This window comes from Zootoca vivipara, chromosome 6 (genome assembly GCF_963506605.1).
Source record: "Zootoca vivipara chromosome 6, rZooViv1.1, whole genome shotgun sequence".
NCBI classification, from domain to species: domain Eukaryota; kingdom Metazoa; phylum Chordata; class Lepidosauria; order Squamata; family Lacertidae; genus Zootoca; species Zootoca vivipara.
In genome coordinates this window covers 5,421,084-5,439,220 of record NC_083281.1, presented here as the reverse complement: position 1 = coordinate 5,439,220, position 18,137 = coordinate 5,421,084, and the positions used below count along the sequence as shown (strand labels likewise).

Here is an 18,137-nt window from a genome sequence, read left to right as displayed (position 1 = left end):
CTTACGACACCCAGTCGCGACTCATTCCTGAAAGGAAACACGGGTCTCCTGGAGTCCGGAGCGACTCGGGAATTGTGCAAAAATACACAAGAGCCCCTTCTACATCTTGCCGGCGACCCGTGAGGTTGCCACATCTGGGAAGCCAGCAAACAGGATCCACGCACCACCCTCCCCTCCTGCGGTCCCCAGCTCTAACCATTAGCCGCTACTGCCTCCCTTCCAGAAAGAGTGATAAGCCACAGCGGTTTGTCCTTCTTCGGGTTGGAAGATCCACCTTAAGCTTCCCGTTTGATAGATCTTCCCCTGGGCTCCCAATAGGCAGCTCCTATTGCAGACAGGGACTGCTGTTGAAATCCGGCCAGATTTTCGCCTGACCTTCTGTTTGCGTTCTCTTCTCCCTCTCCAGCTCCCTCCCTCCCTCCACACTCCCCACCCCGGCCAGCCCCCCCCCCACAAAACCCCCCTAAAACATCTCCTCCCTTTTCTTTCCAGCAATTGCACAAAATCTCCCTTTGCTCCCACCCCACTGAGTCTTCTGACCCCCACATTCCAATGGGGAGAATTTCCTCCTCTGCTACTTCCAGCCTTCGCAAAGGAAATATTGTTTTTGGCACGATTTTCTTTTAAGGGATACAATTCTTTTTAATTGATTAAAAGAAAAACAACAACAACAACAACAACCCTCTACTTAGATCTGGGGAGCTTCGAAACGGGGAGGGGGGGGAGTCTTCTCTCTCTCTCTCTCCCCTCCTTTTGCTTTTCGAGTTATTTTTTCCGGATAATCTGAAAGAAGAAAAAGGAGTTTCTCCTTGGGTGGGGTTTTGTTTTTTGGACGGGGGGGGGGTTATCCCCCAGGATGTATCCACAAGGACGACATGGTGTAAGTATCAATATTTGGATTTTTTGGGGGCGTGTGTGTTGTGGGGGTGGAAAGGCACATGCCAAAATGTCGTGAGAAATCTGGGTTTTGGTGAAAGAATCTGGGTTTTCGTGGGGGTTTTTTTTAAGGGGGGAGGAGGAGGAGGAGGAGGAGGGGGTTTCAATTGTGACAGGATTTTTAACCTTTGCAGGTTAAAAAACAGGTAAACCATTCCCCCGTGCAACCCTAGGCATCTTTACTCAGAAGTAAGGCTGTGTTGAAGGGGGATCCTCGCTCAGGAGACCTGTGCGGAAATGTAGCCTTGCTGTGAGAAGAGGAGTTAGCCCTTGAAATTCTGTCGCTTCTCTGATATAATTACGGATTAATAATATTGTGGTTAGGAGTTGTTGTTTTTTGCACGGTATATATTTTCCACCTTGCTCCAATGGAGTCCTCCCCAAAAGGATCCTGAGGGGTGCTTCAAGTTGCAGTTTAAAATACAAAAAAAGAGGGGGGAGACTTAGCGTTGTTTGGGGGACAGGGTCTGAGGAGCTGTCCCCGCTCATGATGACAAACTTAATGATGCGAGCCGCTAGCTGCAAGGAGCGGCAACTCTCTCAGGGGGTGCAACAGGGAACCTCACCTCCTGGCAGGCATAGTCCTGCTGCCTCATTTGCCTCAGCGGGGATCCCTTGATCTGGGGGCGCCTGGGGAATGGCCATGGCTGAATTAGCTTCTCCCTGCCCAGGCTGGTCGGCAGGAACAGGGACTCGCCAAGAGAAGCGACAGGCAGACGCTCCCGAGGGCAGCTACTAAGGCCGAGTTTGTACTGTGGCACCGGTCAGAACAACTCATGGGCGCAGAAATAAAGTGACCCGAAATGAACTTCTTGGGTTTTGTTCTTATTATGCATTTTGCTTTTTTAAAATCTTGTATTTTTATGTTGCGAACTGCTCCGAGATCTTAATAAAAATAATAAAAAATAAATAAATAAATTGTGCGAAGTGGAACCCCGTATCTCTCAAGTCCTAGCCTGACGCTCTAACCACTGCACAACCACTTCCTCCTTGTCCTAAAGAGAGATGTTTAGGAATCTCTCTCTCACACATACATTGTGGAGTCTTCCTGCCCAATATAACTTTTTGGGGCATCGTAACTTTTTTGGACTTGGTTTTCCAGCCGCCAAGGGGGTGGCACTCTTACCATGCTCAGGGGACCCTGCTCAGGGGCCAGGGGCCGTTCTTCTCCGCAGGTGTCTCCCTGGGAATGGCTTGAGGGGAGGGAAGTGAAGCTGGCCTGGCTTTAATTACCGAAAGGGGTTTCTGCAGCCCCCCCCCCAAAGCCCGCTAACAAGTTGCAGGAAGGTAGATTTCGGTTGAGTGTTAGGGAAAAGTTATTTGGCAATAGGGTCCATGCCCTAGAGAGGTGAGGTTGGGGCCCTCACTCGCTGGGGGAGTTGTAGGAGGCTACAAGCTGTCAGGGAACTGCGAGTTTTTAGCGTTTCCTCCCTTGACCCAGGGTTGGGGTTTGACTAGATGACTCACAAGGGCCCTCTTCCCACTTTTACAACCCTGCTGATATTTCAGAAGGGTCTCCGAGGCTTCTTCCTCAAATGTGAGGAAGGAACCAGGGTGTGGAGTTGTGGGTCCCCAACAAACTAATGTGCCAAGGAGAGAGAGAGAGAGGGAGACCAAGATGGTCTGGAAACCAAGCCGGATGAGGAACAGTTGAAGGAGCTGGGGGTACGTTTAGCCTGGGGACTGAGAGGAGATAGGATAGGTAAAGGTAAAGGTACCCCTGACCATTAGGTCCAGTTGCGGACTACCCTGAGATTGTGGTGCTCATCTCGCTCTCTAGGCCGAGGGAGCCGGCGTTTGTTCGCAGACAGCTTCCAGGTCATGTGGCCAGCATGACAAAGCCGCTTCTGGCAAACCAGAGCAGCGCACGGAAACGCCGTTTACCTTCCCGCCGGAGCGGTACCTATTTATCTACTTGCACTTTGACGTGCTTTCGAACGGCTAGGTTGGCAGGAGCAGGGACCGAGCAACGGGAGCTCGCCCCGTCGCGGGGATTCGAACCGCCAACCTTCTGATCGGCAAGCCCTAGGCTCAGTGGTTTAACCCACAGCGCCACCCACGTCCCTACTGAGAGGAGATAGGATAGGCATCTTCAAATATCTGAAGCGCTACTTCAAATATCGCAGCTACTCCTATGTCATAGATCCACTATCTTGTTACATCACATATGCATTTGTACTACTGATGAAGCCCAGGAGGGCGAAACAAGGTTAATATTCCGGAAATCCTCGTCTTAGACTTTGTGAAAGGATTCTGTGGAACTATAACAACTCTTTGTGTGGATTGCGTGGACCTAATGAACTGTGGAATTGACACTAGCACATGTTTGGAACTGATCCATGAACTGATCGACTGAGTCTTCTGCTTTTGCCGTTGTATTTTATGACTCATTTCTGTTGAAATTCATAATATTGTACAGTGAATAATATACTTTATTTATGCAAGGGTACAGCCGGTTATGTCTCGTGTGGGTTTTGAGTATGTTTTACGTAACCAAAGATTTAATGTTGTTTTGCTAAATGGTTGGGGGTTTCTAAGCAGAGGTTGGATGGCTGCCTGTCAGTCAGGGATGCTTTAGCTGAGATTCCTGCATTGCAGGGGGGGTTGGACTTAGATTAGGGTTTGCCATACAGTGGTACCTTGGTTCTCAAACTTAATCCATTCTGGAAGTCCGTTCCAAAACCAAAGTGTTCCAAAACCAAGGCGCGCTTTCCCATAGAAAGTAATGCGAAACGGATGAATCTGCTCCAGACTTTTAAAAACAACCCCTAAAACAGCAATGTAACATGAATTTTGCTATCGAACGAGACTATCGGTCCATAAAATGAAAGCAATAAACGATGGACTGCAGTCACACAATCAATCCATCAGTAGCTGAACTGGGTTCCACACAGTCACGAAAACAAAACAAAAAAGAGCTATGAATAATAATAATAATAATAATAATAATAATAATAATAATAATAACTTATTATTTATACCCCGCCCATCTGACTGGGTTTCCCCAGCCACTCTGGGTGGCTTCCAACAGAAAAATAAAGTATTTGATTAAACACTAAAAGTCTCGCTAAACAGGGCTGTCTTCAGATGTCTTCTAAAAATCTGGTAGCTGTTTTTCTCTTTGACATCTGATGGAGGGCGCCACCACCGAGAAGGCCCTCTGCCTGGTTCCCTGCAACTTGGCTTCTCGCAACGAGAGAACCTCCAGAAGGCCCTCAGCACTGGACCTCAGTATCCAGGCAGAATGATGGGGTGGGGACGTTCCTTCAGGTATACTGGACCAAGGCCATATAGGGCTTTAAAGGTCAGCACCAACACTTTGAATTGTGCTCGGAAACAAAAACGCAAAATAAATAGCAATACCAGACAGACCTCAGCGTAACACTCAAATCGGAAGCGTAACACTCCGACTTATGGAAAAAGTTTGCAAACTGGACCACTTGCTCCCGGGTTTGCAGTGTTTGGGTTCCAAGTTGTTTGAGTACCAAGGCGTTTGAGAACCGAGGTACCTCTGTATTCCCCAAAGTGAAAATCAAGACATAGAAAATCCAGGGATTTTGCAGATTCAGCAAAAATGGTACCCGGAGGTCATTTTGCTGCCCAAATCCCGGACGTGTCTAGGATAAACCCAGATGCATGGCAGGCCAAGAATAGACGGTCCTTGGTGGTCCATGATTCTATGATTCCAGAGGTCATATCTTGTCTATGTGCAAGGAGGAGGGGACAGTTTCTAATAAGCATTATTTGATCGTTCTTTTCTCCCTATGCTGCCTGGTTCCTGTTCTTTGTTCCCCCCCTCCTGCAAAGTCTGGACAGCCTTTCAAGTTCTCGGTTTTGGAAATCTGCGACCGGATCAAGGAAGAGTTCCAGTTCCTCCAGGCTCAGTATCACAGGTATTTTCAGGAAAGGAAAGGAAAAAGAGGGGGGGCCGCAAGCTGTGCCGGCTAAAGTGGAGCTTCAGAGTTCAGGAGCAGTCTACCTCTGAATGCAACCCTGCGTTTCCGCAGGGCGATTTCGGAAGATCCACCCCCTCCTTCCTTGGAGGTTTTTAAGCAGATGTTGGATGGCCATCTGTCAGGGATGCTTTGGCTGAGATTCCTGCATTGCAGGGGGTTGGACTAGATGACCCTCAGGGGATCCCCCTTCCACCTCTACAATCCGATGATTCTACATGCTTTGCTTTATTATTTATTGGTCTCCGTTTGTAGGTGGGCTGCGTTAGACCGCCCTTTTATGGATCCAAAGGCTTCTAGCCTTTTATCATTCTAGTTTTGAATATATTTATTTTTTGCATTTTGTTGCTTTGAGGTTCTATTTCATTTTAAAAAAACAGCTCACAAGTCCAATTAATCATCATCGTCATCATACTGCCGATCAATATTGGACTTTTTAAAAAATGGCTTCAATTTTTTTCAGGTTTTCCAGCTGCCTTGAACGTCCCACTCTGAGTCAGGAAGGCAGCATTCTGAATCTCCTTTTGTATTCTAACCTTATGTCCCAGTTTTCCTCCAAGGAGATGTTGTTGTTCCACCTGGTTTTAACTCCCAACCACCCTGGGAAGTAGATTAGAACTTGTCATCATCAGCTTGGATCAGGCCACAACCCAGCGGGTTAAACTGAGAGACAGCTTCTAGCCCAGTGAGATTTGTGGCTGAGTGGGAGGATTTGAACCCGGGTCCCAGTCCAATGCTCTAACCCAGTGGGTGCTAGCACCCCCCTGGGGGCAGATTACATGGGGGCGCTTAGAAGGAGGGGAGGTGTAAATAACCACCCGACTTTGTAAAGCTGGTATCCCTGACTCGAGTCCATCCATTTTGCCCAATTAATTAAACCAAATCGTTTTAATTGAACTTTGAATAAATGTGCAATTAATTGCTGGGGCTTTGAATTTCATTGTGTTATTATCTGCCTTTGTGGGTTGTGCAAACTGCTGTTCCAAATAACAGGGCACTGGGGTATACTAGGGAATTGGGCTTGAGTTTATGGAAACCAGGGTGGGCGGTGGCCTCAAATAAAATTGGGAACCACTGCTCTAACCACTAGGCTGCGGAGGTGAAGCAGGTGCAGTCTGCAGTAAAACGTTGCAGCGCATCCTTGTCTCCTAGAGAGCGTGTCTTCAGAGTTCCGGCCAGCCACAACCCTTTCTGGGATACGGAGACATAAGTGTTTTGTTTTTCCCTTTTCAAAAGGCACTCAGAATCCCATGACTATAGAGAAAGCCCTGTTACCATTGAGATTATGCATATATAATCTCCTGCTCTCATTTTTAAAAGTTATTTTTCGTTGTTCCGCAAGCCCCCTGCCCATCTTGGGGATTAGGGGGACCGCTCAATGGAAAATGCAAGAGGCATTTTCCTGTCTCCTCGTGTGTTCCTTTCATTCCTCCCCCCCCCCCGCATCCCCTATATTTTCCTCCTCTTCTCACCGTCCCTCCACCCTGTCTCAATTTCCCATCTCAACGGGGGAAATGTCAAAAACTTGCGTCTCATACCCAGCTTTGGGAAGCCTATGGGCATTTTGTGTGTGGTTGCTTTGGGGGCAACGTGGGGGCCAGGGAGTGAGGGCCTCCCCCCCAAAAAAGAGTGAGAAGGTTAATAATAATAATAATAATAATAATAATAATAATAATAATACCCCACCCATATGGCTGGGTTTCTCCAGCCACTCTGGGCAGACTCCCAACAAAATATTTAAAATACGATAAAACGTCAGACATTAAAAGCTTCCCTAAACAGGGCTGCCTTCAGATGTCTTCTAAAAGTCAGGTAGTTGTTTATTTCCTTGACATCTGATGGAAGGGTGTTCCACAGGGCAGATGCCACCACCGAGAAGGCCCTCTGTCTGGTTTCCTGTAACCTCGCTTCTTGCAGTGAGGGAACCAGCAGAAGACCCCCGGAAGTGGACCTCAGGCTGGACAATGGGGGTGGAGACGCTCCTTCAGGTATACTGGGCCAAGGCTGTTTAGGGCTTTCAAAGTCAGCACCAACACTTTGAATCGTGCTCAGAAACGTACTGGGAGCCAATGGAGGTCTTTCAGGACTGGTGTTATATGGTCTTGGCAGCTGCTCCCAGTCCCCAGTCTAGCTGCTGTATTCTGGATTAGTTGCAGTTTCCGGGTCACCTTCAAAGGCTGCCCCGTGTAGATCGCATGGCAGTAGTCCAAGCAGGTGATAACCAGAGCATGCACCACTCTGGTGAGACAGTCTGCAGGCAGGTAGGGTCTCAGATGGAGCTGGTAGACAGCTGCCCTGGACGCAGAATTGCAAATAACTGTCTCTTTTTCTGCAGCTTGAAGTTGGAATGTGAGAAGCTGGCTAGCGAAAAGACAGAAATGCAGAGGCATTATGTGATGGTAAGCGCTGTTTGTTTGTTTGTTATGCTGTTGGCATCCATCTGTTTTGGAAAATCGCAGCGCCTGCTGTGGCTGCAGAGACCGATATGGGGGAGACATGTTTTGCTGCAGCTGGGGCTGATGAAGGCATCCGGTTGTGCTGCTGCAGATGCGTCAGGGCGATTCTTCTCCCAGCAGAGAGAAAAAATCCCTGCAACAACCCTGCGAGGGACCTCAGTCAGCAGAGCATGAGGCTCTTAACCTCTGGGACTTGGGTTCGAGCCCCACATTGGGCAAAAGATTCATGCATTGCAAGGGGGTTGGGCTTTATGGATCACTTCCGACACTGCCATTCTAGAGAGGCTGAGAGGGAGCAACTGGAGCCCAAGGTCACCCAGCGAATTTCATGGCTGAGTGGGGATTTGAACCAGGTCCTAGTCAGCACCGCCCCCTCTTCCTGGGCTTGTCGTTCTCCAAATGCAAACCTGGGTTGGTTAGCTCATATGATTGTATGACAATAGACTAGACAACGCGGGTGGCGCTGTGGGTTAAACCACAGAGCCTAGGGCTTGCCGATCAGAAGGTCAGCGGTTCAAATCCCCACGACGGAGTGAGCTCCTGTTGTTCTGTCCCTGCTCCTGCCAACCTAGCAGTTCGAAAGCACGTCAAAGTGCAAGTAGATAAATAGGTACCGCTCCGGCGGGAAGGTAAATGGTGTTTCCGTGCGCTGCTCTGGTTTCGCCAGAAAGGGCTTTGTCATGCTGGCCACATGACCTGGAAGCTGTATGCCGTCTCCCTCGGCCAGTAAAGCGAGATGAGCGTGCAACCCCAGAGTTGGTCACAACTGGACCTAGTGGTCAGGGGTCCCTTTAAGTTTACCTTTAGAGAGGCATATAAGCCTTGAATCTGCAGGTATGTGGTACTTAAAAAAATGGCCTGTCTTTGTTTTTTGTTTTTTTTAATCCAAGTTTCTAGACTTTATGGAGAAGATAGGAAGATAGGAAGCAAGCTCAGACTACATTTATTTATTCGTTGCTTTGCTATACTGCTTGCCATCCCCAAAGAACCCACGGCTGCAACATAGCTGCCAAGTTTTCCCTTTTCTCGCGAGGAAGCCTATTCAGCATAAGGGAAAATCCCTTAAAAAATGGGATAACTTGGCAGCTATGGCGGCTGCAAGCAGAAAACCCCATTTTCATATAAAGGCAAAAAATTCCTGATGTGGACGAGAACGTTTTAACTGCAATGAAAAAAGCAGTCTGGGCAATTAGGATTCAAAACAGTGCACCCTCCGATGGTCTCGACATTGGCAGGTGCAAAGATCCGTCGGCCATTAAAATTCATGGGTAAACAGGGGTGCCTTCAAAGTCCTCCTGTCGGTATCTGCAGCATCACATCCAAATCGCAGGGACTGGGGCAAAATTAGGTCCCAGCTCCTGGCTGAGGGTTTCCCCCCCCTAAAGAATTCCTTGCCACATCTTTGGGTTCCCTCAAATGTGATGGCACCTCCCTCCCACTTTTGGCTGAGCAAAGATCCGCTCTCATTTCCGGACATTGGAAGCTAGAATGAATTCTCTATGCCCCTTCCTTCCTTCCTTCCTTCCTTCCTTCCTTCCTTCCTTCCTTCCTTCCTTCCTTCCTTCCTTCCTTCCTTCCTTCCTCCCCCCTCCCCCCTCCCCCCCTCGGGTAGTGATAAAGCGGGATATCAAATCCAAACTCCTCCTCCTCCTCCTCCTCCTCCTCCTCCTCCTCCTCCTCCTCCTCCTCCTCCTCCTCCTCCTCCTCCTCCTCCTCCCCCTCCTCCTCCCCCTCCTCCTCCCCCTCCTCCTCCTCCTCCTCCTCCTCCTCCTCCTCCTCCTCTTCTTCTTCTTCTTCTTCTTCTTCTTCTTCTTCTTCTTCTTCTTCTTCTTCTTCTTCTTCTTCTTCTTCTTCTTCTTCTTCTTCTTCTTCTTCTTCTTCTTCTTCTTCTTCTTCTTCTCCTCCTCCTCCTCCTCCTCTTCCTCCTCCTCCTCCTCCCTCCCTCCCTCCCTCCCTCCCTCCCTCCCTCCCTCCCTCCCTCCTTTCTCATCTTACTTTTCCTTCCTTCCTCCCTCCCCTCCCTCCCCCCCTCCCCCCCCCGGGTAGTGATAAAGCGGGATATCAAATCCAAACTCCTCTCCTCCTCCTCCTCCTCCTCCTCCTCCTCCTCCTCCTCCTCCTCCTCCCTCCCTCCCTCCCTCCCTCCCTCCCTTCTTTCTCATATTTCTTTTCCTTCCTTCCTTCCTTCCTTCCTTCCTTCCTTCCTTCCTTCCTTCCTTCCTTCCTTCCTTCCTTCCTTCCTTCCTTCCTCCCTTTCCTTTCCTTTCCTTTCCTTTCCTTTCCTTTCCTTTCCTTTCCTTACCAGTATTTGTTCTTGATCTGTTGCAGTATTACGAGATGTCTTACGGATTGAACATCGAGATGCATAAGCAGGTATGCGACTTTCGGGTTCCTCTGGCGGAGGAGATGGGAACTGTAGACTCCTAGGGGCAGAGACCTTCTCTCTCTATGTATATGTATATGTAAATAAAAAATGGTGTCACAGACAGAGACGGATGTTTCAAGCTGACTAGTGGCAAGGACTGAGGGCTTGAGAGGAAACAAGGGAGGCGCTGGGTTTCAAAGACCTCAAAATGGGGCTGTCATCATTGATATTTGATATGCATCTTACGGAAAGCGACATGATGGCGTAACAGATTTCCTGCTGGGGGTGTCCCATTGCCTTTCCTTCCACTGTCTGGGTGGCGGCGACCCTGCAAGCGAGGGATTTGCATGCTCAGGAGCACTCTTGCCTATAGCATGGCCTTGCTTATTCTGGAGATGGCTGCGGCAAACACGTGTCAAATCTTCCCGAGAGTAAGATGCTTTCGTATTGTCCGCCCGCATGCTCAGAATTGACGGTTGTGGGGAGGCCTGATCCAGAACATTTGTGGTACAGTGGAACGCCTTGGTTCTCAAACAACTTGGAACCCAAACACTGCAAACCCGGAAGTAAGTGTTCCGGTTTGCGAACTTTTTTTGGAAGCTGAACGTGCTCCGTTTTGAGTGTTACGCTTCCGATTGCATAGAATCATAGAGTTGGAAGAGACCACAAGGGCCATCCAGTCCAACCCCCTGCCAAGCAGGATACAACATCAATGCATTCTTGACATATGGCTGTCAAGCCTGTGCTTAAAGACCGCCATAGAATCACACTTCTGTTATGAGTGCCACACTTCTGTTTGAAGTGTTACGCTGAGGTCTGTCTGTTTTTGCTATTTATTTTGCGTTTTTGTGGCTCTGTTTGTGTGTGTGTGTGTGACTGTGTGGAACCCAGCTCAGCTACTGATTGACTGTGTGACTGCAGTACATAGCTTATCGCTTTCATTTTATGGATCAATGGTCTCGTTCGATAGCAAAATTCATGTTAAATTGCTGTTTTGGGGACTGTTATTAAAAGTCTGGAATGGATTAATCTGTTTTGCATTGCTTCCTATGGGAAAGCGTGCCTTGGTTTTGGAACGCTTTGGTTTTGGAACGGACTTCTGGAACGGATTAAGTTTGAGAACCAAGGTACCACTGTATAAAGAGTTGCGGGGTTCCAAGAAGGAGTTCTGCACCGTTTGGAAAAGGGGTTTGTATCTTCCCAAACACTTCTTGCAGCCGTGGAGGAAAGCAAGATGGTGTTTAACCACTCGGAGACCGTTACGGGGGCAAACCATTGTTTACGGCCGATACAAAGCAATGTCTTGGGAGAGGCCAGGAGCAGGCTGCCTGACCTAACCGCTTTTAGCATGCAGAGATAGCTAATGTTATTGTTGGTTTCTTTCCAGCGAGGGAAGAGGCGGGCAGAGAAAAATATTAAGGCACCGAAATCCGCCAGGCCTCTGTGTTCTGTGTGTTGATCCCTCCGAAGAGGCCAGGAGTCTCTCTCTCTGGTTTCCCCAGATCTCCCCGCCCCACTTGTAATTTGCTTCCTGTCTCTGGGTTTATCAATCCAGGGCATCACGGGGGGGGGGGGGAGAGAGAGCGGCTGTCTGGGAAAACTAGCTTGGCAAGGTGCCCGGGAAAGTGGCAAGCGGGACCGCCAGCCTTCCTGTGCGTGCCAAACCAGCTGCCTCTCCTCCTTTCCATGCCCGTTTGCTTGGGAGAAGACAGGGAGCCTTGGAGCGAGAGTCACTTGTTTGCTTGTCGCTTCCTGGCCAATCTCTCCCCCCCCCTCTTCTCCTTGCAAATCTAGAGAGAGGTATGTTAGGAGGGAAGCTGTTTTTTGCAGTGGCGGCGGCTGGCATCCCTCCGGGTGGTGGGGCCAGAGACAATGAGAGGTGGGGCAACGTGTTACTAGTTTGTTTGTTTTTTAATATTTTATTTTTCATTTTTTAACAATGTTCTATACATTTAAATCATTTCAAAATTTTTGCACATCTGAGATAACTTGAATCATAGAATCATAGAGTTGGAAGAGACCACAAGGGCCATCCAGTCCAACCCCCTGCCGAGCAGGAAACACCATCAAAGCATTCTTGACATATGCCTGTCAAGCCTCTGCTTAAAGACCTCCAAAGGAGGAGACTCCACCACACTCCTTGGTAGCAAATTCCACTGCCGAACAGCTCTTACTGTCAGGAAGTTCTTCCTAATGTTGAGGTGGAATCTTCTTTCTTGAAGTTTGAATCCATTGCTCCGTGTCCGCTTCTCTGGAGCAGCAGAAAACAACCTTTCTCCCTCCTCCATATGACATCCTTTTAAATCCCCGGACTCTGCCCCCCGCCCCCGGTGGTTTCTAATATTTATCTTTTCTTTCTGCTGCATCCAATTACATTTTTAAAATTCATTTTATATCCATTTTTAACTTTCGCCTTATTACATTATAAGTGTTATACCAAGCCTGCTCACGTTTTAAAATATCTACAGTGATCTTTAAGAAACTCTATAAATTCCCCCCACTCTATAAATTCCCCCCACTCTTTGCTGAATTTCTTATCATCTTCGTGTCTGATCTTCACGGTCGTTTTTGCTGTTTTGGCATAGTCCATCATCTTGGTTGTCCATTCTTCTTTACTTGGGACTTTTCCTTCCTCCCATTTCTGGGCTAAAGAGCATTATTGCGGCTTTCGACGCATACACAAAGGATCTTTTCAAATCCTTTGGCATTTCCCCTCCTATTATTCCCAATATACGTGTTAATAATAGTTTTGTCCCTTGGAAGGTGGGAGGAACCAGGGGAAGAAGGCTCAGAGCCAGTGATGGTGGGACAATGACGAGTGGTCAGAGGGAGAAGACTGGGAGGAGGAGGAGGTGTCGGAAGCTGAAGAGGCAACAGGGTTTTGTGAGCGGGGAGAGTCTGTAGCAGAGAGCAGTCCAGACTCAGAGGCAGGAGCTGAAACAGGAGAGGAAAGGAAGCCAAGAGACAGAGAGGAGTCCGGCCTGTGAAAGAGGCACGGGTGTCTCCTTCTCCTGCTATGACAGGCTCCCCTCCTCTCTTGTCTCCCAAAACCAGGAGAGGCATGGTAGATGTGGGATTTGATCTATTGATGCAGTCAAATGCAACATTCCTCATTTCCCTAGCATGGGCACAAGCAGGGGGGGGGGGGACATACAGTCAGTGTAACTTCCTGTTCCGCTGGTCTGGAGCATCCTCCCCCCGCATGTGACCTGGGAGGTGCTTTTTGCTGTTTTTTTTAATCAAGGAGATTGTTTTTAAATTGCAGTGTTTAACCAAGGAGGTGCTTTTTTGCAGTGTTTTATCAGGGAGATTGTTTTTACGGTAAGTTGCAGTGTTTAATCAAAGAGGTGCTTTTTTGCAGTGTTTAATCAAAGAGGTGCTTTTTCTGCAGTGTTTTATCAAAGAGATGCTTTTCCTGTTGTTTCCTTTGGCAGCGTCCCCCCCCCCAAAAAATGTGCCCCTCCTTTAATTTCCTATTTATTTTTGCAGCCATTTATCAACCTTTATTTATTAACCCAGGTGGATCTGTGGTTAAACCACTGAGCCTAGGGCTTGCCGATCAGAAGATTGGCGGTTCGAATCCCTGTGACGGGGTGAGCTCCCGTTGCTCGGTCCCAGCTCCTGCCAACCTAGCAGTTCGAAAGCACGTCAAAATGCAAGTAGATAAATAGGAACCGCTACAGTGGGAAGGTAAACGGCGTTTCCATGTGCTGCTCTGGTTTGCCAGAAGCGGCTTTGTCATGCTGGCCACATGACCTGGAAGCTATACGCCGGCTCCCTCGGCCAATAATGCGAGATGAGCGCGCAACCCCAGAGTCGGTCACGACTGGACCTAATGGTCAGGGGTCCCTTTACCTTTACCTTTATCAACCTTGCACACACTGATGATGCGGAGGGAGGGAGGAAAAAAGTTGTGAATTAACCTGAAAGCTACAAATTCAACTTTAGACGTTCTCTTAGTTAACAAGAACCAAGGGATGGAAGGGGACCCCAGAACAGAACGGAAGAAACCCACATTATTTACTTCCCTAATTATCCGTGCTTCCCCTTCCTTCCTCTCCCCCTCCCCCCGCCCTGGAAAAAAACTTTTTTCCATAATGGGCAAGGCTTCTCTTGCAGTAATGTAACCCACTGAGCTTGAAAGCTTCCCCGCTGACATGGTCTACTAATTTTGGACAAGTCAGAATTCGAACTCCGATCTACCACACTCAACTTAAGCTTGAGCTGACAAATCGAGGGGTCTCCCCCCTTCCTGCTTCTGCCTCGCCTCGGATGTGACTGAGACCCACACCCCACCCCAATCTCTCTTTCTTTTTCCAGGCGGAGATTGTTAAACGGCTCAGCGCTATTTGCGCCCAGATAATCCCCTTCCTGACTCAAGAGGTAAAAGAAATTTATTTGTGTTAGGGTTTCACATGCAACGCATTCTGGGCATTTTTTTTGGGGGGGGGGGGAAAGAGGTTTGCAATGACAAAACCTCGAACTACCCTGGCATGTCTTGCCCCCAGGGCCGGATTTAAGTTGGTTGAGGCCCTAAGCTACTGAAGGTAATGGGGCCCTTTATATGTCCAGCTGTCCTTTGTCAACAACAAATTGTCGCTGTTTTTTGTGTTGAATATATGCTATAATATGGTCATTTATGGACCTCAAAGGTATCTAAAGCCATTTGCCCATGTTGCCATGCAACCAGTCCATGCAGAATGTAGGCACCCTCTATATAGAAAGGAGCAAACCAGTGATATTTTAGGGAGCAGGCTAGCAGGCGGGGCCCATGACTTACATCCTAGGAGCCGAGACAACACAAAGCACTGTTGCTATATGTAGGTTTTATTTTATTTGTTTTTTATATTATATTTTGGAAATGTACATCAAGTTTTTTTATTCTTAATTTTTTTGGGCCCCCCCAAGAGAGTGGGGCCCAAAGCCATTGCTTGTTTAGTTTAGTAAATCTGGCACCGCTCACCCCAAACTCTCAGCCTGGGTCCCCCAGGCTCTCTTGCCACTCAGGACAGACCAAAGTTTGGCTCCTCTTCCGATGACTCGAGGAACTCGGCGAAGCAGCGCCTGGGCAATTTTGAGTTCCACACACTCCGAATTTCCTGCTTAAAAAAATAAAAAATAAAGCCGGACCTCCGTTATAAATGATGAAAAAATGCCGTAAACTGGCGGATTTATTGTTTGGGGAGCCATGGCGGGGGGAATAAGAAGCTGTTTTAGATGCGACGAAGCCTTTTCCCTTCCAATTTTGCACCATCCCTCTAAATTTCTGAGATTTCAGCTGGCATCGCCCACCCCCTGTCCCTACAAATAAGGGGCCCAAAACTCTTCTGTGTCCCCCACCCCCAAACCCCCAGTATGGCTTGTGTTTAGGTTTTGGCAAGTCTGGTTTGATTTCTCTCCCCCACCAGTCCCCCAGCATAGCAATTCCTGTGAGACAGGAGCGTAACACTGCAACACAAAAGGCCAATGTGATTTTCTTAATCTGCATTGCTAGAGCCAGCTTCTGTGAGCCAAGGAAAATTAATAGTTCTACTTTGTTCTGATCTCATAGGATCTAGCCAAAGAGCATAGCCATCGTGCCTAGCAGCCTCCGATAGTCTTGTTGTCCTCCGTGAATTTCTCTAATCTTATTTTAAAGCCATACCCCCACTACCTCCTTTTGTAGTGTGTTCCCTGCAGGGTGGATTTGATTTAAATCAAATAGATATAAATATGATTTAAATCACTAGTCAGTAAGACTTGATTTAAATCTCTCTTTTTTACAGAAAGACTCATTCTTGCTGGTATAATCTTAATACTTACAAACAGATGAAGTTTTCATTTTTGGAATAATAAATTTTCTGAGTAGTTTTTGCAGTTATATCAAAAATGACTGATTTGGTTATACTGTTAGAAAAACATAAGACAGATAATGATGATATTATTGTGAGGTTTAATAAGTTAACTGTTTATATTTGGACTACTTTTCTGCTGTGCTTTATTGGAAGGAGAAAAATGATCATTTCCTTAAAAACAGTATGAACAATTTATTTAACTAAAACAGTAACATTATAAGCATATGTATCCATGTTTGTTAACTGATGTGGTTAAACAATTTAAAAAAAACTTCGACTGAGTTGTAGCACACATGAAAAACTTGAAACAAATCCTTATTTCCTGGTGAATAGCCTTTGGACTATGATGTAACTTAAATAGAAAACTATCTTTAGAAAGGTTTTTCCTACAAAAGCATTTTATTTTAAAAATCTAATTTAAATAAATAAATTTAAAAAGTCCGATTTAAATAAAAAAACCCGATTTAAATAAAAAAATCAATTTTTATTTTTTTTAAAAAAATTCATTGATTTTTATCCACCCTGGTTCCCTAGTTGAACTATGTGCTTGATGAATGAAGTCTTTTCTTTTCTCTGCCCCGAATCTTCCAGCTTCCATGGCTGTCCATGAGCTCTCGTCTTATCGAGAGAGGGAGGAAGACTTCCCTAAATTTCCTGATGTCTTTTCTCTCTCCTTCCAGCACCAACAGCAGGTGTTGCAAGCTATGGATCGGGCAAAGCAGGTGACAATGGGTGAGCTGAACAGCATCATTGGGGTGAGTGGCCAGGTCAGACCAAAGGCCGGCTATTTCCTGTTTGCAATTCATTTGTCCAAGGTCTTTGCTAGGAGTTCTCCTTGGAGCAGCTCCTCTCTTGCAAAGCTCTTCTGGCTGGGCCATCTCATCTCTTGCAAAGCTGATCTTGCTGAGGCGGAAGAGGCAGGGAATAGGCAGGAAGTAAACACAGCCACTGGTGGTGCTGTGGGTTAAACCACTGGGCCTAGGGCTTGCCGATCAGAAGGTTGGCGGTTCGAATCCCCGCGACAGGGTGAGCTCCCGTCGCTCGGTCCCAGCTCCTGCCAACCTAGCAGTTCGAAAGCACGTCAAAGTGTAAGTAGATAAATAGGTACTGCTCCAGCGGGAAGGTAAACCATGTTTCTGTGCACTGCTCTGGTTCGCCAGAAGTGGCTTTGTCATGCTGGCCACATCACCTGGAAGCTGTACGCAGGTTCCCTTGGCCTATAGAGCGAGATGAGCGCCGCAACCCCAGAGTCGTCCGCAACTGGACCTAATGGTCAGGGGTCCCTTTACCTTTAAACATAGCTTATCTATCTGGACGTAAACATAAAGATACCAAGGTGGGGAGCCAGCACACCCGTAATGGGCTAGGAGAGGAATAGCAGTTTCATTTCGTTTATTTATTTCATAAAATACATATATACCACTCGATGGTATGAACAGCCATGAGAAAAGTTAGCAATTTCAAATGTCCAGAAACCAGACTAATTTTTTTAAAATAATAATTTAATAATAATAATTTATTATTTATACCCCGCCCATCTGGCTGGACCCTCCCTGCCACTCTGGGAGACTCCCAACAGAACATTAAAAACACAATAAAACATCATCAAGCATTAAAAACTTCCCTAAACAGGGCTGCCTTCAGGTGTCTTCTAAAAGTCAAATAGTTTTTTATTTCCTTGACATCTGATGGGAGGGCGTTCCACAGGGCAGGCGCCACCACCGAGAAGGCCTTCTGCCTGGTTCCCTGTAACCTCACTTCTCGCAGGGAAGGAACTGCCAGAAGGCCCTCGGAGCTGACCTCAGTGTCCGGGCTGAACGGTGGGGGTGGAGACGCTCCTTCAGGTATACAGGGCCGAGGCCATTTAGGGCTTGAAAGGTCAGCACTAACTCTTTGAATTGTGCTCGGAAACGTCCTGGGAGCCAATGAAGGTCTTTCAGGACCAGTGTTATATGGTCTCAGCAGCCTCTCCGAGTCCCCAGTCTAGCTGCCGCATTCTGGATTAGTTGCAATTTACGGGTCACCTTCAAAGGTTCACCCATGTAGAGTGCATTGTAGTAGTCCAAGCGGGAGATAACCAGAGCATGCACCACTCTGCAGGCAGGGAGGGTCTCATCCTGCGTACCAGATGGAGCTGGCAGACAGCTGCCCTGGACACAGAATTGACCTGCTCCTCCATGGACAGCTGTGGGTCCAAAATGACTCCCAGGCTGCGCACCTGGTCCTTCAGGGACACAGTTGCCCTGTTCAGGACCAGGGCGTCCCCCACACCCACCCACACGATGTCCCCCAAGATTAATGCTTGCACCAACTTTTTGCACATCTGGGTAGGTTGGTCTTTAAAAAGGAATGTTTTTAGCAGGGGCCAGAAAGAGGGTGGTCTGGTTCGTGGGGTCACAAAGAGTCGAGCACGACTAAGATGATTAAACAACAATGACAAAATAGCAGAGGCGCCATCCATCATGATGCAAAAAGCCCTGCTCACCACTGCAGCCACCTGAGCTTCCAGCGACCGAGCTGGGTCCAGGAGAGACCCCAAGCTGCGATTCTGCTCCTTCGGGAACAGCCAGAGTAGGCACTTGGCCGGTTTCTC

At 47.7% G+C, this 18,137-nt stretch overlaps 1 protein-coding gene across 4 annotated transcripts in view; it reads left to right on the top strand.

The window, feature by feature from the left end:
• The first annotated feature begins 504 nt into the window (after window positions 1-504).
• LOC118086461 (transducin-like enhancer protein 2) overlaps window positions 505-18,137 on the top strand; it is a 47,323-nt gene continuing 29,690 nt past the window's right edge. For all 4 annotated transcript variants that reach the window (XM_035118086.2, XM_035118087.2, XM_035118085.2 and 1 more), the window contains exons 1-6: window positions 505-880; window positions 4,744-4,829; window positions 7,225-7,288; window positions 9,674-9,718; window positions 14,031-14,093; window positions 16,225-16,299. In XM_035118086.2, coding sequence (XP_034973977.2) covers window positions 857-880; window positions 4,744-4,829; window positions 7,225-7,288; window positions 9,674-9,718; window positions 14,031-14,093; window positions 16,225-16,299 — 357 coding nt within the window. In that variant the 5' untranslated portion in view covers window positions 505-856. The remainder of the gene's footprint in view (window positions 881-4,743; window positions 4,830-7,224; window positions 7,289-9,673; window positions 9,719-14,030; window positions 14,094-16,224; window positions 16,300-18,137) is intronic.